The sequence below is a fragment of the Drosophila biarmipes genome, chromosome 3L (genome assembly GCF_025231255.1).
Source record: "Drosophila biarmipes strain raj3 chromosome 3L, RU_DBia_V1.1, whole genome shotgun sequence".
Classification (NCBI taxonomy): domain Eukaryota; kingdom Metazoa; phylum Arthropoda; class Insecta; order Diptera; family Drosophilidae; genus Drosophila; species Drosophila biarmipes.
In genome coordinates this window covers 24,806,524-24,830,731 of record NC_066613.1, presented here as the reverse complement: position 1 = coordinate 24,830,731, position 24,208 = coordinate 24,806,524, and the positions used below count along the sequence as shown (strand labels likewise).

General features: G+C 38.5%; 1 protein-coding gene across 1 annotated transcript in view; it reads left to right on the top strand.

The window, feature by feature from the left end:
• The first annotated feature begins 373 nt into the window (after positions 1 to 373).
• The window catches only part of LOC108035060 (protein split ends), a 45,033-nt gene continuing 21,198 nt past the window's right edge, over positions 374 to 24,208 (top strand). The window contains exon 1 of the mRNA XM_017110446.3: positions 374 to 909. Coding sequence (XP_016965935.3) covers positions 846 to 909 — 64 coding nt within the window. The 5' untranslated portion in view covers positions 374 to 845. The remainder of the gene's footprint in view (positions 910 to 24,208) is intronic.

The following is a 24,208-nucleotide window of genomic DNA, read 5'->3' as shown; positions in this document are numbered from 1 at the left end:
TTAGTGTAGGGTGCTCGGGAAAATCGGCCGAAAACTTTGAAGAAAACTTTTCGAAATTAAGAGCCGTGCGCCGATCGCCGATCGCCGGACTCTCCGGCGAGAGGATCTTGAGTTCTATTTTCGAAAAAGCGTTTTCGAAACTGGGAGAGTGAAAGAGCGAGCGCATTCTCGGATCTCGATTGTTGTTCGTGTACGAAATGTGAAAGTTCATTGTTTCATTGAGGAAAAATGGTGAAAAAGTCAAATTATCTAACAGTGGCGAGATGCGGCGGGGATTTCAAAGATTTCGAACACTTTTTGAGGATTTCGAATTCGGCATTCGGAATGGGAGCAGATCGGCGTGCGCCCGGAATATCTACACTCAGTGGTCTCTGCGGAGGTTTCACGTTTGAACGTCTCTCGAACGAACACAGACGATTTCCACGGAAAAGCGCAATGTGAAAGCCAAAAAAGACTAGAAATAGCCTGGCGTGACGTCCCACACAGACGACAGACAGCAGAACGATTAGCACCGTCAGTAGCGGACTATAGCGAACCGAGAGAGGATCTTACGCCCCACCGACCGACCGACCTATAACCGATCTAACTGATCTTCAAGTGTTTAGCCTAAGAAGTGTTACGAAAACGCCAACATTCCATTGCTAAAACCATTGTGAAATCCAACAAATAGATAAAATAACAAATCATCAGGTGGTTGTGTCAAACGCGAGTGTCCCCCCAAGTGCTTTAATCCACAGGATGTGTTCCTAAAACCCCAATCCCAGGCGCCCGTTCATCGAGCTGTGCGAGAGATCCCGAGAAGTATCTGCAGCACCGCCGGGTGGTTTTAGTGGTTCGCGGGGACCATGCCGGTCATTGCCGACGCCGCCAGCGATGAGCCACCAGCAAAATGTTGCAAACATTGTGAGGGTATGCCTAGATCTTACATCCAACCTATCCAAATATCCACCGCTGCTCTGTATAAACAATGGCCGGAAAAGTGCAGTGCGGGTTCGTTAACCGATTGGCTATTAACTTCGGCCCAGAATCCAAACACAATTGAAAGATTTATGCTTAATTTCCATACCCCCGAACCCCCCCGCCGCGTGGCCTATCCCATTTTCCCCCGCCACTTGACTGACATTAACTTTGCTCTCCATTTGTTTGTTTTAATTTTTCGTTGCTCTTTTGCCCGGGGGCAGCAATTGCTGGGCACTTAGTTTTTCCTGCTAACAACAAACCAACAAAAATTATAAAAAAAAAGAGAAACCGCTGACGCGTCTACTTAAAATTGTTCAGCCGTAGTGGAAAATCATGACAGCTAACGCCACCGGCTGCAAAAAATAGGCTTCGAGATTAGCCGGGGAAAAATGGATTTTCGCCGCGATTTGGACAACATTAAAATTGTGACCGGAAATGTCAAAATATTTTGCACAGGAAACTAATTTAATTTCAAAGAGGGTTTTCATTTTAATTATCTTTCGGATCCTCTGCAATGAACCATTAATATACGCTTTGATTGCATCTAAAACAGCAATTGTTTCGGCTACCGCTAAATGGCGTAAATTTAATTAAAAAGATTACAGTTTCTGACTCGTAACCACTTGATTTTAGAGCTTTAATACGTGATTTAAGTATACTTCATGATGTTTTGGCTACCAACATTTAATTTTTATAATTTGCACTTTAACCGTCTCACTCATAATAAGCCAGATTGAAAATCTGGATACAAACATCAACTATTAACCATATTGTTTTTTAATTTTCAAAAACTAGATAAGTTTATATTCCACCATTAAAGGGGTGAAAATGATAAATGTAGGAATAGCTAGCAGCTTTATTTTAGTTAATTTAGTTAATTATTTAGTTAATTAAGCAAAAGTGTTGTCCCTAATGAGGGGAGGCTGTGTTTTCTCTTCTCTAGACTATCTGCCTTTTGGCCGTGCGTTTTCTGCTTGGCACGCGCTCAATGTCAAACTGACCAGCCCACCTTCCCCCGCCCACTTTTACGCCGCACCCCACCCCATTTCCCCACCCAACGCCACCCACCACCCCACAGCCCTTCTCCGCCTTGGCTAACGAGCTGTTAAAAATAAAGCATTGTAAAATGTTGTCAGCAAATGCAGACATTGTATGAATATATAATATAACTAGGAACCCAGCATATATGCCAAAGTCAAACAAAGCGTGGGCGAACCCCCAGAAAAATGCAGCCGGGAAATCGAAAATCATGCGGGAAATATTTGATATAGAAGAAACGAAAAATGCAACTCACATAGGAAGAGGTCTTTCGTAACCATTCGGCTTTTATTTCAGAGCCAGCAACAAATAAACTTTTACATAAGCTTTTGAAAATAAATAAATATTATTAAATCACCTTAAAAGTAAAAAGGAATAATTGCTCAAATTTTAGGTTCCAGAAGAACCCGTCTTTAGGAGAAAACTCCTTTTATCTTCGAAAGGGCAAACAATCCACCGCCGCCACGATAAATAAACTATCTGCCGAAGCATTTAAAAATAAATAAATTAGCCTAATACCCAGAATTAATCAAACTAAAAAACCAGCCAGCAACAACGGGCTAAGCCAAATCATCTTGGCCATATAAACGACTTGTTTACAACAATGCAAGCTTGTTTACAAATAGCAGAAAGAGCTGAAAAATTCCATTTCTTGTGGCTAATCGGAACGTGAAATTTTCCAAGCCTTGACACTCTTTCAATATATTGCAAACACCCCCGCCTATATTCTTATTCCTTTTGATATATAGTGTGTTTTTGATGGCTGCGATTAGACAACTGCAGCGGAGTGTAACAAAAAATCATTTTGATTTTTTCGTTTATGGCTTTTTTATTTACATGATTAACGAGGGGCAGACTGCTCAGCAAAATTAGCTGAATAAAATTAAATTTAATGAAAACGAAAGAGAAAAGGAAAAGGAAAGCGAGGCAGACCCAAAACGACTGGCCCCCTTTCCAGCCAGCTTTTCTTTTATTCCTTCGTTGTTTTTATGAGCATTTTCAATGTAATTTTTAGTGTTGAGTGGGGCACAAGGTGTTGTTGTCGTTCTGTGTGTTTTCTGCGTGTGAGCGCTCCTAAACACTTTGAAATGAGTGTCGCCGGGGCTATTTCCAGCCCGCCTCCTCGGCCACCCCTTGCCATCCATCGAATTCCCTTCGGCTGGGCATTCCTGACATCTCATTCGATTGCCGTTTTCCCTATCGGCGCCGGCGGGGGGGAAAATCGTGCTGAACTGTGAATTCGAACAGGGGGGAATTTTCATTTTCAGTTGTTCAGCCGAAGAATTTTGGGGATCACTCGTTGACTGAGCGGACAAAGCTCATTGAACTGCTTGGTGCACAGGGAGAAAATTATGGAGTTACAAATAATATCATAAAGCTCAAATTCCAAACAAAAAATTGAAGTGAATAAATAGTTTTTCATTTGACATATAAAAACTGATTAAATTGAAAGACGAAAGTCCTGAAATGGTATTGCTTTTCTTTTCTTTTAGTTTTAGTTCTTTTTTTTTAATTTCTACATTTCTTTTTTACAAAAATCTATTATTATTATTAATTAAAGCAGATGCTCTTAAAATGGTATTGGTTTTGTAAGCTCTTTTTAATTCCCTTTTAATCCACTTACAAAGTGATATTATTTCACATCAAAGTTACCAATTTAGGCTCCCCTTTTCGCTCACTGTAGCCCCAAAACTACTAACTCAAAAGCACTCAGTTTGCAATTGGAAAATCAATCAACTTGGAGGCTTTTCCAGCCAGCCGTCCAGTGGGAAATTCAAAATTTCACTTACAACTCGGCAAACCGCACACAAAGTGGCAAATAAATTTGCACTTGCATCATCATCATCGTGTATCGTATCGAATGGAATGAATAGGAATACGAATACGACTGCGACTGCGACTGCGACTGCGAATACGAGTATGAATATTGATATACCATATTCCGTGGCAGCCAGAGCGTCGTGTTCGATTGTTTTTCTCGCTTTTCCTTGCTTTTCCTTGCCTTTCCCCGCAGCGCGCGAATGTGTGAAAAACATGCCGCAAAATTGCCGAAAAAGCCAAACGCACACATGGAAATTGCGGCCGACTGTGTGTATATTTGCATTTTGCCCATTTTTGTAGTCGAATTTCTGTTGTTGTCTGAATAGCCAGAAAATCCTCCCACTTTTTCCCCCCCTTTCTGGAGTGTGTTTTTTTTGTTGTTCTTTGGGTGAGCTTGTACAACGCGGCGTATGAATATCGAAATTTATTACTCCTGTTTTTTTCTCAGTCTTCTTGTTGTTTTTAGCTTGCGCAATGTTTACACACATTAAATGGCAGCGTCCAGTCAAAGTCGAAATCCATGTACGCGAGAAAGAGAGGAAATAAGAATCGATCGTTGGTTTTTTAAGGGATAAACAGGAGAGAAGTTCTGCTACACTAAGGGAATTAATGTGGCAGTGTGCTCACTATTTTCATTTTTTTTATTTTAACATTTTAAATCAGAAAAGTTGATTTTTAAAGGGGAAAACATGAGTTTTTATAGACGAATTGTAGATACATTTATTTTTAGAATATTTATATATAAATTGTATATTTGAAGGGAAGTACCTGGAAGCAATTGTCCTGAACCCGGGAACATTATATATGTAATATAAAATATGGGTCAAGTGTTAATATTCTAATAAACAATTTGTTAAGAGACATTTAAAAATAAACAAAGGTAAATACAAAACTCCCACAAATCCATATTCATAAAAAAAAATCAGTTTTTGATAATATCATATATAAGGGAGTGATATTTTCCCCCCGTTTACTTTTTGTGCATTACTTTTGCATGTTGCAGACACATGTTCTCGAGCGAGTAACCCAAACAAGAACAGCAACAGGCAGTTTTTCGGGGATATATATGTAAATGGCAGCGTATGGCAGCGCTATATAGCCCACATTGTCCAGTTTTACCTCGTTTTGCAATTTGGCTGGCCAAGAAATTCGTTGGAAAATTCGGAAAACGAAAGCGCACGCATTTGTGCAAATAAACAATTCGTGGGCGTGTGGGGGGTGGAAAACAGGTGGGGGTGTGGGTGGGTGTTGGATTTTTGGGGGGTGGGCGCAATGCTTAGAAATGTTAGAAAAGTTTACAATGGGTACTATTCCAGCAAGTGGGCGTTTTGGATATGGAAATCGGGCTGAAAGATCAGCGAGCTCATATCATAGTTATAATTTCTTCGAAAAAGATGAAACACGATTTGCAAAAAAAATAAATTATTAATATATGTTATGTTGTACATAAACTAATCCAAACTAATATGCTCTTCGTAATCTGCATCAGACCTAAGTAAGCTTTTGTTCTTTTTCCATTAGCCTCTTTGTCTGGTGATTTTCTCATTTTCCTTCGATAAACGCAATAATTCGCCATTGCCACTGGAAACTACTGCATTCCAATCTCACAGAAGAGAAAACACGGAGAATGAGAGGAGAAAAGAGGGATTTGTCTCTGGCATCTCGAGAGTTGGCAATCTGCAGGTGTTCCTTTCGCTGGATAAACAAATTACCCGGCTCCCGGTTTTTTCCGTATCTGAATTGTTACGTTCCTTTTTGTTTTCTCTGGCTTATTGGCAAATATTTTTCCTGGTAATTTAGTGAAGTTTTCATGCGAGAAGCGTGTGTCTGTCTTTGGATTTTGCAAAGGTCGTTCATCATGTTTCACATTGCCTTTTATTTAATAAACTGATTCGCCGTGCCTCTCGGTTCCCTCGGCTGCATTTATTCGCTCGTTTCGCTTATTGAAATGGAATCCCATGAATTTTTTATTGTAAATGCAACAATTTGTATTCATGGCATCGCTCGGGTCGAGTTCAAGACCCAAGTTTCTCGAGACCGGGATGATGTAGCATGACCATTATGACCGGGACCGAAACCGGGACGAGATGGCGGCGGCGACCTTGATTTTGAACTCATTTCAATGAAAATTGCAGCATTAATATCGAGGCCAATGGCTGGGCTAAGTGCGGAAAATGCTTGCGAAAATTCTGCAAGGTTGTCCAAAGTAATTCAGGTGAAAAGAGTGTGAAGTAAGGTGGAAACCTTCTTTAAATTGCTGAAAGTTAAAGCTTTTTGGGGAAATTACAAACTACTTTAAATAGAATAAAATTGTACTCTTAGAATAAGAATACAAATAGACTTGAGAAGGCTGAGTAATCTCAAGTTATATAAAATGAGTCAGTGGTTTCTGAAACCATATATTCCTATTCCTATTGAGTAATTAGAAAAATGAAATACAAAGATTTCTAACCCTGTGGGTATAAGTCATCTTACAGAACGTATCTGACTCAGGAAATAATATAGTTATTTTACGGTACCAACCCATTTAGCCGCTTTCCAGTCCATAAACATTGGCTAAACTTTTACGATTATTTTTTATGTGGGGGATAGAGAGCTTAGTCGCCCCTATCTGGCCCCCAAGCAGCCCCATTTAAACCGAAAAACACCCACTAAAGTACACACATTTCGGAGCAGAGTCCGGCGCACGCCTCATTAGAACACCTTTCAGTTTGCTGTGTAATTTTCGCAACATTTTTAATGGCGTGCGGGGACATTTTGGCACTCGAGTGACCGTGTGCGTTTCCCCCCATTTTCCCTGTGAATTTCCTCGCATTTTCTTTGGTTTTCCCTGCGTCGCACGCAAAACTATTTAGAGAAGTGTCAAGAAATGTCTGCATTTTGCATTCGCCGTGGCCATTGCATTGCAACATCGCAGCAGCAGTCACACGCCTGCCACTATATAAACCAGATATATATGTGCATATATCCTATGCAGATACTATATATGCGATATCTGGCGCGGGCGGGCGTTGATAAATTACAAAACATTGCAGTGGCTATTTTAAATGTGGCATGAAATTTGCTTTTTGCATATAATTCGCTTTTTTAGCAGCGCTTTTTATGCTGTCAACGGAATCGGGACTATATGGCATCTATATCTCAAACTGTCGACTTTCTGCCTCAGCGGAAACTATGTCAGATTCCCCATTCGCTTTCGAGTGCATAAAACACCGAACACTTCTAAACAAAAGCATCCAAAAACACGCAACGCAATTGCCAAAATAAAAATACAGAAAAAAAACCGAAAAAAGCTAAAGAAATTGTCATCTGCGTTGCGTTTTGTTTGTTTGGCGTTTTGTGATTTATTTTCGCTTTGACAAATGCACAAAAATTTGACCATGGCATGTCAAGAAGTGTGGTCATTGTATTTATAATGCCGCTCCGATATAGATAAATGGCCAACAGGCGGAGACGGAGGACCCGAGACGGATGACTCGATGCGATGGCTCTTCCAGAAACAGAAACACAACAGTGTTAATTCAGCAGAAACTGAAAGGACCATAGAGCCGCGTGATTTGGGAGGCTAATTAGTCAGGGATCCGCGAAAATACCTCGAAAATCTACGTGAAATGTGTTCGAAATTAGGCGGGGATCTTGCATATATTTGTTGGCTGGCCAGGCATATCAATCAGAAAATGAATGATCAAAAAGAAAAACTTGGGTGCATACAAAAAGTAGTTAACAAAAAAAGAGTCAATAAATTCTAAAGGAATTTTAAAGTAATTTTTCAAAACGTATTACAGCATTTGTTAAAGATAAACTGAATCTGAAAATTATATACCCAAAGAGTAGTGATTAATACAGTTGCTGTTGAATAAAAACATAAAACTATAAACATTTACAAATTACGTGATAGTATTATTTTTAAAAGGAATATCAATTATTTTCAAAGCCTCCTCTATTTCCTAGGCTGCTAACTACTGCACTTTGCAAACAACTACTTCTCGTAGTAGCTCTTTTACCAGGCAATTAAAGCCTGCAAAGTCGGATAACTTCATTTCCGTTGAACAAACAACAACAGCTGGGCGAAGTTGTCTGATGCATATTAATAAACATGAATATTGTCAATGTGGGTCAGGAAAAAATATGGCAAAAAGGGAATTGCACGAGCAAAACCGCATAGATAGAAGAAAGACCAGACGCTGCAGGCCATATATAAAAATAGAAACCCAGCGGATTGAAGTTGAAACAGGTGCATGTTGCACGATTCGAGTTTTTCTGTTTCTATATTTTTTTGCTTTGGCAATGTTTGCCCGTGCCTGGGGGTCAATTGTTTGACTCTTTGGCACCTTTGAACTTTGGCTAGACAGTTAGTTGCACTTTTGACTTTCAAAAAGGGTAAATGTTATGGAAATCATTTTAAAAATAGATATTTATATTCGGTGGCATTGCAAGAAATTGCATTTTACACTCGCTGACATTGCGCAAATCTCTGGAAACTGGCAGCACACACAACTTTTCAATTTCCCCAACAAATCCCATTCACATGCCAGTTAGCTGGGCCGACAATGCAATCAACATAAATACAAATCCCTAAACTATTTTAATGTCGACTTGACCCCAAAAAGTAGCTCCTGCTCCTGTGTGTCCCCTGGCTTAAAGTGTAGTTGCTGTTGATGTGGTAATGGAAAAGTTTGGACAACAAAAAGAAAAAAGTGGAAAAAAGTAGACACTCAAAGAGCCAATTTAAAAACGCATCAAAGTCGGTTTTTGGCTGTTGGCCAAAGCTGCTAACTGGGCGTATACGTAATCAGATGTGCTGCTGTCCCACAGGAAAGTTTTCGGTGTGATGACTTTTGCTCTGGAGACTCAATTGTTGGGCATCAAGCGGTAATACACTTTGGGGTTTCCATTTTTGGGTCCACTTCTCATAGATTATTTAGCCAGCTAACTTTTAACGGTTATTGGGAAAAGTGTCTGGGAAAAGTTCTTGAAAAATTGCATTTTCTCAGGGGATTCAAGTTTAGGAAACAGCTTTAAGTTGATTAGGACCTCTATAAAGGTGCTTAAAACACCTCATTTTAAAGCAGTATTTTAATATTATTTTCTAAAAACCACAACATATTATTATAAAATTTAATGTTTTAATGAAAAATCTTAATTTTCCCCATATTGGAAATTGGTTTTTTCAACAATTTCTTTGGAGCGTTGAACTTTGCGCCCAATAAATTTCTATTTGGTGTGATATAAGGAGGCAGATATGGCCGCTTTTGTAAAAAACACATGCAGACACTTCAGTTCATTGACATCTCGCTAATATTTTGCCATTAGCAAAAAAGAAAAAGCTGTGTCCCAATTTTTCTGGGAGCAAAACCAAAAAGAAGAGACATGAAATATGGACACCATAATGAAAATGTAAGCCCAGACATGGCCCAATGTTTTACAAAGATTTTGCATAAATTGCGATGCTGGGCTGCCTGTGAAAATGTGAAACAATCAAATGGCAATTAACACTTTCCAGCCAAATCACATGTTAATGGCCCATTCCGATGGATATCTTGTGTTGGCCATCTTGCGTTCCTTTTTTCTTTTCGCTTTGGCCTAATTGATGGGCCTGGCCAATAACCTCCGCCATCTAGTTTCTTTTTACAATTAGTGGAAATTTGTTGATTTGCATAAATCTGTTTTATTCCCTCCCTCTCTCGTTTCTCGTTTCCCGATTCGCTATTGTTTAGTTCTGATCTGTCTGCTTTTGGCCTGACTTTTTTATTGGCTTCAGTTGCGCATTTCCCATCTGAATTGTTTATGTTTATGCTGTGCTGTGTTGTTAACTTAAATATTTGGCTGCCATTGCAGGCGGTACATTAGTCACCGATTAAGCGTTTAGTATTTGGAAGGCGTTTTTGTTGTGCTAGTTTTTATTATCAGCAAACGTTTGTCTTCAATATGTTGAGCCGAAAATCAAAAACATTAGATGGAATGATTTTTTTTAAACCAATAAAAGAAGTAACATTTGTAAAAATAGCTTTTTATTTCATTCTTTACTTCCTTTGGAATTTAAAATGATCTTTAAACATTTTTCTAATTTAGTAAATAGCTTTTAGAATAGCACCGAAATTTTGGATATATTTAAACTTGTTTTCATCTTCATGAAAATGACTTTCAGTACTATTTGTGTATCCTTCGAGGGGGTCCGACCTTTTCACCTCGAGGGTTTAAATCATATTTCGGACTCCCTCCCGTGGTTGTTAATTGCTTGAACAGAGCCAGCGACATCATAACCATAAATTTGGATGGGCCTGCATTTATTTTTAACCCAATTTCCCGTCGTTCCATAGTTTTTATATCAATGACGGTGCTATACTCTCTATACGTGGTGTATGGGGTATGCTTTTTTATATGCTTGTCAGCCTTTTAGAATTTATGTTGTGTTTTCATACATTCTTTTGGTTTGTCTTGGCTGTTTCATTCCTTTCTATAAAATAATTTTGTTGTCTTCGCGGCGAGGGAGGCTGCGTTTTTTTTTTATTTTATATTTTTTTCACTCGAGACCCCAGGGCGGTTAGTCGTTTGGTCGAGAAAGCAACAGATTTCTTTGCTTCACACGCATTTGACTTTCAAATGAAGGACAAATATTGTACGGGCGAACGGGCGGGCAGCAACAACAAACAAACAAACATATGGGCGGGGGAAATGGGGAAAATGGGGGTGGTAGGGGGTTGGGATGCTGATGGGGAAGGTGAAAGTGCGAGGGCGTTCTATGAAAGTTTTGCATTGGTTTTGGATTTTTCCGTAGCCCCTCTATCTTCTGGGCGGCCGTGTCTCCCTCGTTCTATTCCAACTTTGTTCTCGTTGGAGGCTGTGCATTTAAATTATGTGAGTAATTCGATTTTAAACTGTCTGTTATTGGCCGGTTTCTCCCTATTCGAAAAAGATTGTTGAAAAGTGGAAAAGTTTGCCAAGTAATTGCCTGGATATACATTTGTTGTAAACATTTCGGGGCATATAAAATGAATAATGTACGAGAAAGAAAACCTTTTTTTTGGGCGTCAAGAAAAATCAAAGTTTATTATTGTTATTAAAACAGTTAAATCGAGTATTTGTTTGACTATGTTAAAAGGCTTGGGGTGACAAAGACTTGGCTTAATTAAACTTTTATTGTGTAGAATAGAATTCACTTGCATTTTCTAGTCCACTAAGGCGAAATAAAGTTGGCTTCAAGTACAATAAACAACCACTTGAATTGAAGTACAATTTATATATTTTTTCAATAGTATTTCAATAGCAAAAGTAATATAAAGCCATAAAGAAGCCTCAAAAAAGTGCGTTTAAAATAAAATTTATTTGTTTACCCTGAAATTCCGCAACTAATCTCCACTAGAACATGCAACATATTCAATGGTTTTTTATATAATTCGAGTGTCGTGCATTTATTAATGGCCCTCCAAGTGCTTAAAAATATTTAGCTTAAGTGAAATTCTACTCTTTTTTACGTTTCGCAGTTTGAATTTATGCTGCACACTTTGGACGTAGAAATGTGGTAGAGACGTTGTTTGCAACGTCCGGCTGCCTGGTAAAAATAGATTGGCCCAGCAATGGCACTTAAGCCGCCGCTGCAACATTTTATCGACACGAGCCAACTGTCAGTCGGATCGGAGATTGGGGATTGAAAATCGGGGATCCGGGCATCCGGGGATCCTAAGCATTGTCAGACTCTCTGAGCCCAGAGCAATGGCAATAGGCCTCCGCTTTTTTAGACCAAATAAGACCAAATAATACGGCGGCAATGCAAATAACTTGGCACGCATCTTGTCTACGTCGTCGTCTTTTCTTGCCTCTGTTTTTTCCCTATGGCTTTACTCTTTCTTCGGTTTTTTCTGATTTTTTTCTACATGCATGAAAAGCAGATTCTAATGCATTTTCCCTGGTCTGCCCGAATCATTTCGAAACTTAACTTGTCCGCTTATGTCGGAAAATAGCAGCAGCAGTACGGGTTCCATGTCCGTGCAGTTTTTGGTCTTGTTTATTTAGGACTCGGGTCTGTCTGTCTGTTGGATAATTTTCTACTTTATTCTTGCTTGGTCTGCATAAAAAATGCAAAAACCAAAAACCAAACGTCAGACGAGAATTTTATTTGCTGTTTTTATTATTTTCCCTTCTGTGACTTCTGCACGACGTCCCTCCATTCGGGTTTTTCCTTTTTCCATTCCGTAAGTCGACTCTGTGTGTGTTTTTGTGTGCTGTTTCGTTTTGTTTTCGGCTTTAGTTTTGGTTTTGCTTGGAAAATTGTTTTGTTTTGGGCTTTTATTTGCCCGACTGTAATTAATTTACAGGCCAGTCGCAAAAAGTCCTTCTCTAGTAGAATCTTTATTTGGCATTGCTTTCTATACATCTGCGGCTGACCACATTCGAATCGAAGGGGATGTGGATGTGGATGTGGATGGCATCGAATCGGATCAGCATAGATCAAGCGCATTTTTTGCGTACCTAAATGAGCATTGGCGAAAATAGCACCGTATTTAGGTTTTAGGTCGCGAAGTGGTCATCGATCTCGCGGTTATTCTGAGAAGTTGATAAAACAGTACCGAATAGGACAGAACATTTTATATTTATATTATACACATTGTTTTATTTATTACATTTTATTAGGTTCATTTATTTCTAATGTCTTTTGAATTGTAAGCAAAACTTGTTGAAAAACTGCATTTCGAAATTCCATAACTTTAGTCAGTGTATCCCGATTTTGAAGTGGTATACGTTTATAAGTTTGTGGGTGAATTCCCTATTATAATGCATTCAAATATTTCTTTTAGCACAGGTTCGAATTTTTAACCCACTTTTTGTTACATTTTTTCATAACTGCAATGGTATTCAGAGTGGTACTCCAAAAACTGCATTTCAAAATTCCATAACTTAATTAATTGGATCCCGATTTTGAAGTAAGATACCTCTATGGATTTATAGTACAATTCTCTAATGATATACATTCAAATTTTTGTGTTTAGCGAGGGTACAAATTTTAACCTATTTTCATGTTAAATTTTTTTACAACTCCAGTGGTATTACAGTGGGACCCCAAAAACTGCATTTCGAAATTCCATAACTTGAGTAATTGGATCTCGATTTTGAAGTGGGATACCTCTATGGATTTGTGGTACAATTCTCTAATGATATACATTCAAATTGTTGCGTTTAGCGAGGGTCAAAATTTTAACCCATTTTCATGTTCAATTTTTTTCACAACTCCAATGGTATTACAGTGGGACCCCAAAAACTGCATTTCGAAATTCCATAACTTGAGTAATTGGATCTCGATTTTGAAGTGGGATACCTCTATGGATTTGTGGTACAATTCTCTAATGATATACATTCAAATTGTTGTGTTTAGCGAGGGTACAAATTTTAACCCATTTTCATGTTAAATTTTTTTACAACTCCAGTGGTATTACAGTGGGACCCCAAAAACTGCATTTCGAAATTCCATAACTTGAGTAATTGGATCTCGATTTTGAAGTGGGATACCTCTATGGATTTGTGGTACAATTCTCTAATGATATACATTCAAATAGTTGCGTTTAGCGAGGGTCAAAATTGTAACCCATTTTGATGTTCAATTTTTTCACAACTCCAATGGTATTACAGTGGGACCCCAAAAACTGCATTTCGAAATTCCATAACTTGAGTAATTGGATCCCGATTTTAAAGTAAGATACCTCTATGGATTTATAGTACAATTCTCTAATGATATACATTCAAATTGTTGCGTTTAGCGAGGGTCAAAATTTTAACCCATTTTCATGTTCAATTTTTTCACAACTCCAATGGTATTACAGTGGGACCCCAAAAACTGCATTTCGAAATTCCATAACTTGAGTAATTGGATCTCGATTTTGAAGTGGGATACCTCTATGGATTTGTGGTACAATTCTCTAATGATATACATTCAAATTGTTGCGTTTAGCGAGGGTCAAAATTTTAACCCATTTTCATGTTCAATTTTTTCACAACTCCAATGGTATTACAGTGGGACCCCAAAAACTGCATTTCGAAATTCCATAACTTGAGTAATTGGATCTCGATTTTGAAGTGGGATACCTCTATGGATTTGTGGTACAATTCTCTAATGATATACATTCAAATTGTTGCGTTTAGCGAGGGTCAAAATTTTAACCCATTTTCATGTTCAATTTTTTCACAACTCCAATGGTATTACAGTGGGACCCCAAAAACTGCATTTCGAAATTCCATAACTTGAGTAATTGGATCTCGATTTTGAAGTGGGATACCTCTATGGATTTGTGGTACAATTCTCTAATGATATACATTCAAATTGTTGCGTTTAGCGAGGGTCAAAATTTTAACCCATTTTCATGTTCAATTTTTTCACAACTCCAATGGTATTACAGTGGGACCCCAAAAACTGCATTTCGAAATTCCATAACTTGAGTAATTGGATCCCGATTTTGAAGTAAGATACCTCTATGGATTTATAGTACAATTCTCTAATGATATACATTCAAATTTTTGCGTTTAGCGAGGGTCAAAATTTTAACCCATTTTCATGTTCAATTTTTTCACAACTCCAATGGTATTACAGTGGGACCCCAAAAACTGCATTTCGAAATTCCATAACTTGAGTAATTGGATCTTGATTTTGAAGTGGGATACCTCTATGGATTTGTGGTACAATTCTCTAATGATATACATTCAAATTGTTGCGTTTAGCGAGGGTCAAAATTTTAACCCATTTTCATGTTCAATTTTTTCACAACTCCAATGGTATTACAGTGGGACCCCAAAAACTTCATTTCGAAATTCCATAACTTGAGTAATTGGATCTCGATTTTGAAGTGGGATACCTCTATGGATTTGTGGTACAATTCTCTAATGATATACATTCAAATTGTTGCGTTTAGCGAAGGTCAAAATTTTAACCCATTTTCATGTACAATTTTTTCATAACTCCAATGGTGTTCAGAATGGAAAAATCAGCACTTAGAAATTCCATAACTTGATTAATTGGATTCCTATTTCGACGTGGGACATCTTTATGAGTTTGTAGTTGAATTATCTAATATTCTAAATTGAAATGAAAATCAAAATTTTGACACAATGGCTTCCAGAATGGGATTCCAAAACTAAACTTCTAGATTCAATTTCTCGACTAAATCTTAGACGATGATTGGTTAAATTCTTCAATAGTTTACATTAAGGTTATTCTCTAAAACTGGAGTCAAATTTTAAGTATTTCCGTATGTATTTTTCCACAGCTTCTAGAGTGGGAACCCAAAACTGCACTTCTAACCCCAAATATATGCATTTTTAACTGCAACAATGTTATTTAATTTTTTGTGGCTTAGTTCTATTTTCCCCTGGTTTACATTTGTAAATATTTGTTACGCTTCAACAATCAGCGTTTCAATCAAACCGCTGTTAACCGACAAATGCAAACACACCCAATCCATTCCCAATTCAACCTAAGAGAAACACGACCACACACAGATACTCACTCACACAGTCATGGTGGGTATCACATGCGGAGCTCATAAAAATAAAATGGCGTTGCACAAAACTAAACGTTGTTTTTCACCCACCGACCCAACTTAGGTAGCGATGCGAATCAAATAAGTGCCAGAATGTGACAAATGTTTAGAAATGGTTGTAGAGCTTAGGGGAGATAACTTGTTTGATCAGTTACAATTGTTAGGAATATTTTAAAGCGAGAGGTAGGTGATGTCACATGAGTTACTTACATTTTTTACAGCCTATTAGGGCAATCAAATAGATAAAGAAATTATTACACGACTGATAAATATAGATAAAAATTGTATTGAAGGTAGAGAAAATTTAAATTGAAGTGAGGAACTTTTTGGTTAGTAGTGGCTCTTCTTTAGCCTAATTGCCATCTTCATATCGTGAAATCTTTATCGTTGTCATCGTCCGCGCAATCGAACACACCTGAGAAATCAATCAATCGATTTGTTCAGCTGTAACTGACTTGGAAGTTAGAGTGAGATGGCGGCGGGCATTAGAAAGAGACGGGAAGGTAAGAAAGAGGGAGAGGGTGCGAGTTTGACAATCAGTCTCAACATGTTGTCAACAAATTTTGAACGTTTGATAAAAATGGAAAAAGAACGCTGACTAGCTTAAAAAAAACTAAATAACCGCTGGCATTTTGTGCGCGGAGAGAAGCTAAACAAAAAAGAAAACGAGACAGAAACCGGCAAAAAAGGGACAGATACCAAATTGTCAGGCGGCGACACATGTAAATAACTTCAAACGCAATACAAATGCGAAATGAAAATAAAAATAAAAACACTGAAAAGTGTCAACAAACGACAAGGCCTTGCGGCCAAAGTGCTGGGCCTTTCTGCAAAAATGTATGGTTGGCTTTGAGCTTTTCTTTAAAAATATGATTTAAGGTCTTTTTTAAATTACAAGAAAGTCTAGTTAAATTTTATGTTTGATTATGTTTTTTGAAAATCTGTAGAAGTTTGACCAAGCCTATTGGTTTGTTCCATGTGTCGGTAGCATCCCATTAAGCGGCCGTAGGGAATAGCTCTGCCCAGTCTTTGCCGACACACGTACAGCGTACAACAGCACACAGATAAGCTGTCATTGTACTTCGTACCGACCACTGATGTGAAAATAAAATAATCATAACACATAATAAAAACATTTAGATATCCAACTTTAAACTCCTGTAATAATAATACCTTAAAATTCAACTATGACCCATTTAAAAAATTTGCACACCTCCAACACAAATATTAGGAATGCTCGAAGGGATCCGCGTTTCAAACTCTACCGCATACTCGAAAATCTTGCCGAAAATCTTGTCAAATACCTTTGGCAGTTGCCTTCAAAGGGAAATGCAGTCTCGGAAAAGTCGAGACAGCCGAGTGGGCTGTGCCATCTTTTGATTTACGCCGTCCGGCGTGGAAAATTTTTTAACACTCACACACACACGAATTCTCAGGGGGGAAATCTGGCTACACACGCATTCCATGTAAATATTTGGAGCACCGAAGCAGCTGACAACTGTTGCCCTTGTGCAATGCCCGACGCCCAGAAAAGTTGCGTCGAATCGAGAGGCGAAAAGAAAAGCCCGGGCAGCTGGACAACAAATCAGCTTAGAATGGAATGCCCCCATAAACTTTTACTTTTGTTACCAACTTTTCGCCTGCCGCCGAAGGCAGAGAAGTCGAAGTCAACTCAAATCCGTCCGCCTGTCCGTCTTTCTCATTCTTTTTGTCCCCGTCTATTTTCGGACGGAGGTTTGTGGCGTTCCCATTTCGCTTTTTTCGAGAAAGATATGCTCCAAGTTCTTACCTTTGACGTTGCCTTAAGGTGGCACTAAGCACAGCGTATATATGTTTTATAGATATCTTCAGAGGTTTCTAGATGTCTAGTGGGTGTGTTGGCAGGCCTCTTCGATAGGGAGGCGGCCATTTCGAATCTGATGATTAACTTCTGATTTAATATTATGAGACTTTGATTGTTAGCAATACTATTTATAAAAAATGCATATTTAAGCTTTTGAATCTCTGTTTATTTTATTAAAAGTTTAACAATGGCTTTCTGTTAATGGTAATAATATTTATTTTAGTTCATTAAATATTTATTTAACTATATTATAACAGGCTAATTTGTTTCTGTCTGTGAAATTCAATTTATGGGTAGTTTTTTACCTACTTAGTGTCCCGAGGCTGGGGAAAATGTCGTTTTGGAAATTGCAAATTAATTGATTTGTCACAGCATTGAAAGTGCTCGAAAGCAGGCGTAATAAATAAATTAAATGCTAATAAGTTGCCAATGGAACGACAGTGCAGCATTGCCACCCCTTGCTCGGCCCTTCTCGTCTGGTCTTTGAATTCGAATTTGGCATAAACAAAAATGATTAATGCCCACATGGGCACATATGAATGAACAGCATTTTAGAACAAAGGCGAACGAAGCCATCAATTGGCAAATGTCGCACGCACATCCATCATAATTATGCGCATATTCGAGTCGTCGCAGAATATTTGACAACCTTACATATAACGCGGCCAGCAGAAAAATGTGTTTGTTGTGTTTGGTTTTCTTCATGAGATTTACAGGTTTTTAATTAAAATCATTCCATGCGAATTTATCAAATGACGGACTGTCGTCTGGTCCTGTTTTCATTTTCCATAGCTTGTGGGCGACATTTGCATTGGGTTTTTCTTTTTTGGCCATTTGGCGCTCTTAATTTGCTTCATGTGTCAGATGGCGCTGCACTTTGTTCGCCTCGGTGGCGGTGCAAATTTCTTTGGCGACAATTCCATTTATTTCTGGCCGTTTTGTTTATTTATTGCGATTTTAGGCATGTTTCACATTCACCCGCTTCTCTTAATTGAGATATTTATTTTCGCTGCTGGCGATGTTTATAATTTATGAATTTGATGGCTGGTAAATTGGACGCTGTTTTCAGCTTAATGGAAAATTAGCTGATTTAATGAGAGGCTGCTACATTTTATGCGGAGCGAGTACGCAACAGGAAAATAAGGAAAAATCGTTCAACATACTGCAAGACCTTGTTTTGAACTAGCAGAGCTCTCGATGTATATATACAAAATATTATTAATATATATACTAGATTTTTATAGTAGGGCACACTGCTTTGCTTGGTAATCAGAAATATTTATGCTTTCAGATTTAAGCAGCTGTTGCCCTGACATGTTTTGTAGTTTTATTGTGCAAGCCTAAAATTTATTAATCACTGTTTGCACAAATGTTCGGCACTCAACGCCTCCGACATTGTTAAGTGTTTAGTTTTGAGTTTTTGCCTCTTATTTTCCTACTTTTTTCCTGTTTGTGTGTTTGGTATTTTTAGCTTTGCCGGCCGGTATTTTGCAAATTATCAGATTAATTGAGGCAGTCCAAACGGTGCCATTTTGGGTGGGTGTTATCTAGAGAAATGCGGTTTCAAGGCCCAGTTCTATTCCAGTTTTTGGCGATTTCTTTGAGATGCCCAATTTGACCTCTGCTCGAGCATTAAGCTATAATTATTCACGCTCGCCTCTAAGCCCAAGTCGAATAAATTAGAAAGAATAATGCTCTCGCCATATAGACATCATATATATAACAATAAGATTTTGTCCGGCGCGTATAGTATGTAGCTTAATGACCCTCATTCTTTTGGCGGTGGAAAGTATCCAAATAGACAAGCTGCCAAGAAAAATAACATAAAAATTGCCGCAAAATATTTTCTAAATATTTGTATTTAGCGCAAGTTAAATAATCAGACAGATTACCAAAAACCAAAACCAAACTACCAAAACCAAAATCAGCACAAACTACAACAGATTCAAGAGCGCCAGCGAAAATGGCCAAATAAAATGCACAATCACGGGCAAAATAATAGATTTCATTTGGTAAAAAATGCTGTTCTTCCAAAAATTAAAAAATATACTTTTGGTTTGGCTATCTACCTTTGCAAATATTTATATAATAATTTTTGTGTAGGACTGTGACTTCTTTGAGTGCCCACTGCTATGACTTTCGTATATCTAAATGCAAATCCATGTGCAACAGCAACAAACACCTGTAGCCGCGAATCGACAAGGTTGCTCCTGATTTAGCTGGTTTTCCCTGGCAACATTGCTGGGAAATGCAGCTAAGCTCTCAATTTTTCATCCGACAATGTTGCACTTGGGTGACGATTTTCGTTTTCATTTTCCGCGAGTGGGTGGGTGTTTGGATGGCTGCTACCTACCTGCTGCACCTGTTTTTCCGTTTTCCCATTGAGGCGTAGAGTTCACCCATCCGGCTTGTTGTCATTTCGTCTGGCAAACACGTAACTTTCCGCATCAAACTTAAATTATGCAAATGTTTGCTCTAAGCGGGCGAAAAAAGAGAAATTTTCGGTAAAAGAGGCAAAAGTTAAAATGAGACGTTGCAAATGGAAAAAGTGTGTACACAATACGAATTATGCAACGGAATATTTGCCCAAAAATTCACAAAAGTTTGAATTGAAAAGTTTGCAGAGCTGAATTAAATGTGGCCAAATTAAATGCATGCACTTCAAAGGCAGTTACTTTCGTTGGTTTGGTTTTAGCACAGCGAGAAAATGCGTAAGCAAAGTAATTATATTAATTGGGGGTTCTAGGATAATACTTTTAAGACAAACAGCTTTTAATTAGGTGTATTTTATCCGTAAAATAATATTCTAAAACAAGGTCTAAAATATAAGTTTAAATCGTCCAAAATTTTGGATTGCAGTGCAATGAATTCCCCCAGTTAACAAAGGTATTTTTCTAATTGCAAAATATTTGCTTATTTTACAAATTTTTGCCCCGCACAGCTTTGCCTCTGCGAAATTGGTGCATTCAAAGATGCCATCTAATTAATTGAATTAAGTCGACAACTGACATGGAAAGCGTTTGGCCAAGGACCCTCGCTTTAACCCCCTCTGGCCCCCCGTGGCTTTTTCAGCTGCATTCCTTGCTTTAGTGAACCTAATTAATTTTCGAAGAGGAGATACTCAACTCGAGAGTCCCGCTGGGTTTTGTTTGCTTAGACCAAAATAGCTGAAATATTCGGCACAAAAATAATATTCGTATTTATTTTGGCCGAATATGACACATTTTTTGAGACTTGTGCTGGTCTACTTGCGACTAATTGCTTTGGTGGGTCGGCGGGGAATTCAGAAATTCGGCGGGTGCAAAGGTGAGTGGGTGACAAATGCCACAGAGTTCGCCATTGTGACAGATCCAAATGACGGTGATATACTTTTGGCATGACAGCTGCTGCTCTGATGCTCGGCCGCTGCTTGCAGTCATTCAAGAAAGTCGTGAAAAACCTCTAGTGACGTGCGAGAACATCAAGTGAAAAGTGAAAATAGGTATACAATTTTTGGGTAATTTATGTGACCATTTTTGGGTACCATTATTAAATTGGCAGATGTTTATAAATACTGAAAATGTGTCTAATTGATAATCGTCTTCGAGAGATTTCAAACTTTTAGACCTGGAACAAATAACCCTAAATTAAAAATAACCCCTGTAATTTATTTGAACATTTTTTCATTGCACCTAATACACCAAAACTTGAATACTGAATGAGCATAAACATGATAATCATAACTATTTTTGGTACGATAACTGAATGATTATAATCAATAATAATTACTATTTCTGGTTTGAGTACCTAATGAATAGTTTTTATTGTAAACTTCAGAATGAATATGCCTCTCCTACAAGAGTTATCTTCTCCTTTTTTCACCTTGAATTGAATGTATAATTAATTTAATTTAGGTTTTTTTAGGACCTTTTTAATTTTAGGACCTTTTTTGCTAAGCCCTGCTTAGATGGCTCGCAGATTATCTTTTGTCCTCTTAGCCGTCGGCGTCATCCCGCTTGTCGATGCTAGCACAATTAAGTTTTCGGCACGTAAATGAATCACTCGAATGGCTTTTCCTTGCTCTTCGTGCTCTCGTTTTCCCGCTTTTCCTTGCTCATTTTCACATCCACCTCTTTTGCGGGGGCGAGCCTTGCTCATACGCCCCGTTGTACGGCCGTCGGCTCGTGTTGTGTGCAATTAATAAATTTAATTAAGAAATAATGCACAAGACTAGGCGATTCGACTGGGCGTCGTCTTCGTCGTCGCCGTCGTCTGTGTCGCTCTTTCAAGTGTGAAAATTATGATTATTTTCTATATATCATTTTTGTTATTACGCGAAATTTAACATGTAAAATACAGGAGAATTATGTGTCGCCGCCGGCGCTTTAAAACTATTTGGCTTAAATCATAAATCAAAGTGTGCGCCGTGCCATTCGCTGCTGGCCCACTAAGTTTTTAATTAAATCTCAATTGCCGCACCCCCAAGCATCACCGCACTTAATCCCGGCCAGCACACAAAGTACGTTCGTTCTGTACAGTGTTGCTTGTTCAGGGCCAAAAACATGTACGAAACACACAGTTTTAAATAATTCACAATGGAATTTCCGATGTGATTACAATACACATCGAATGTGTGCTCCACGTTCCGCATGGATTGCCGCCGAAATCCCATTTTTCTGTGTCCCCGAACTGCAGTCACATAATACGGTCGAAATGACCCGTAGAACTCGACACCGCCTGCCAAGAAATAAAAGCCTTCTTCCTAATAGCTATTGCAATGGTCGTGACTGTATGTGCGGGTGACGTGCGGTTTGGGTTTGCTTGGCAGCGTTGGCGCTGCGCCTGCTTCTGGCTGCCAGTGGGCAGATGGCGGTCACAAACACGGCCGCCCGCCTAGCAACAGTTGCACCACTGCTCTGCTGCACCACCTGGTGGGTGGGTTGTGGGTGGCTGGGTGGGCGGCTGCACCATCAGCCAAGTAAATAGTGTGCAATGCAGGGGCCCGGAAAACAGAGCAACAGGATGAGCATTTCCTGGGAAATGGCTTAAAAGGAGTTAAAAACGTAAATGATTTTTATTAATTATTTTAAAGAGAATTCTTCCCTTTCCTGTTCACTTCATTATTAATTTAACAATAATCAAAACACAGCAATTAAACTTATTTTGTTGCATTTACTTATGTTAAAAGTTCACCAGCTATTAATTATGTTTTCTAAGCGATTTAGCTTAACATTAATATGAAACAATTCATTAAAAATACATTATAGAGGCATTAGTATTACATAAAAATAATTATAAAGAAGGCCTGTTTATTTTACTTACCTAAATAATATTCATTCTACCATAACGCTATTTAATACGTGCATTTTATAAACACAACTATTTGAATTACATCTCGTTCTATTATTTGTTTAAATTACAATTTCCCACTGTTTAACAAATTGCTAACGTGTCAAAATATTGTGTTTCACATGGTTTCTGTGTTTTTAGTTTTTCGTTTTAGGTGTGCTTAGTATCAATTAAAAGCTATTTGGCAGCCGCTGGCGAATAAAGAATATTTTACAGCTTAATTAAGCGTTTAAGTACTATAAGTATAGTCTGAATTACAGAATTACTTCCCGCCCACATTTATACGGAATTAGTGAAATTATTTAGCTTTTATCAATGCCAAAACAGAATATTGTGTTTCAGATTGATATGCTTGGCCTTTGGCGCGCTGAGGGGCCTTGAAATAGTTTCGAATCGCTCGGCTAATTGACTCGAGACCGCGAGTCCTGCCAATTGACCAGCCCACCAGAACAGAGCACAACCGGGGCAGCAGAACTGATTCCTACTCAACCTGTCAGAACTCGGTTCATCATACCGAGATGCCCAGCTGCCCCATGCCAAAATGCATAATTTCCCACCACACCACATTTTTTTTATGGTTATAATTTTCGGTTTTGCACTTTTGAGTCATCATCATCATCATCATTGCTGCCGCCGACTTATTGCGAAACTATGCGAACTGCAAAAATTCGCTGGCTATTTTTATAGTCCTTATTGTTGGCATGCGGCTGAGTGGCCAATAATATTTGCAATTATTTATTTCGGCTCTCGAGAGGTGGGGGGTTATTGCCAAACCGTTGAAATATGCGCCATGAATAATTCTCAGCACCCAGTGACAGCCCCTAGAGATCGCCTCCTGGCCCGCCCCCCTCTCAGAATGTGCGGAACGTGCGAAAAACTTTTATGTTCTAAAGATTTTGCAACTTTGAACTTTCGCGGCGACGCGAACATGACGACATAATTTCAATATGGCAATTACAAGTGCAATCGCCATCGCTGTGGCAAAAACTCTTGCAACACACGCCCAACATTTGCTAGCAATTAATAAAATGGGTTCCCTTTAGTAGCCGTATTTTGCAATGTTTATGAATGAAAGTGCGCGTTTTTCGTCTCAATTGGTGTCCAATAAATTGCAATCACACTCGTGCGATTGCTAATTAATTTGTAGATCAAAAATTATGATTAGCGGCTGGCGAGCTGCAGCTGCTCTCGCGATTCTGGCAGCCTTGGAAAGTGCGTTGACCAACGTACAACGCGGCGTATGCGCAATCGGTTGACAACCCACACAAGCCCACAGACTCATAGTCCCCGAAAGAAAATCGTTTTCCCCCGATTCTTTCACTGATTCAGCTCAGACAAATTACATTCGTGTGTTTCCCCGGCTTTCTGGCTAATTATTGTCTCCTCTTTTGTATCTTTGCAGGTGAGTTTCTTTGTGACCAATCGATTGGAATTCGTTGGGCGTGAATGAGATGGTATTTATGTTTAGTAGGGGTACAGTATAGCTCGGCTAGGAACAACAAAGATTATGTTAATTTTGTATAATAAGATTTGTAACCATGACTGTGATCCTTCGGCGAAAAGAAATTGGCCTTGGCTGATGAGGCACTCATGTTTAAGGAAAATATAGGAAACAAAGCATACTACTGGGATATAAAGACATGAAAAATTTTAAAGATTTTTGTGGAGGTTTCCAAAGTAGGGAATTTTTACT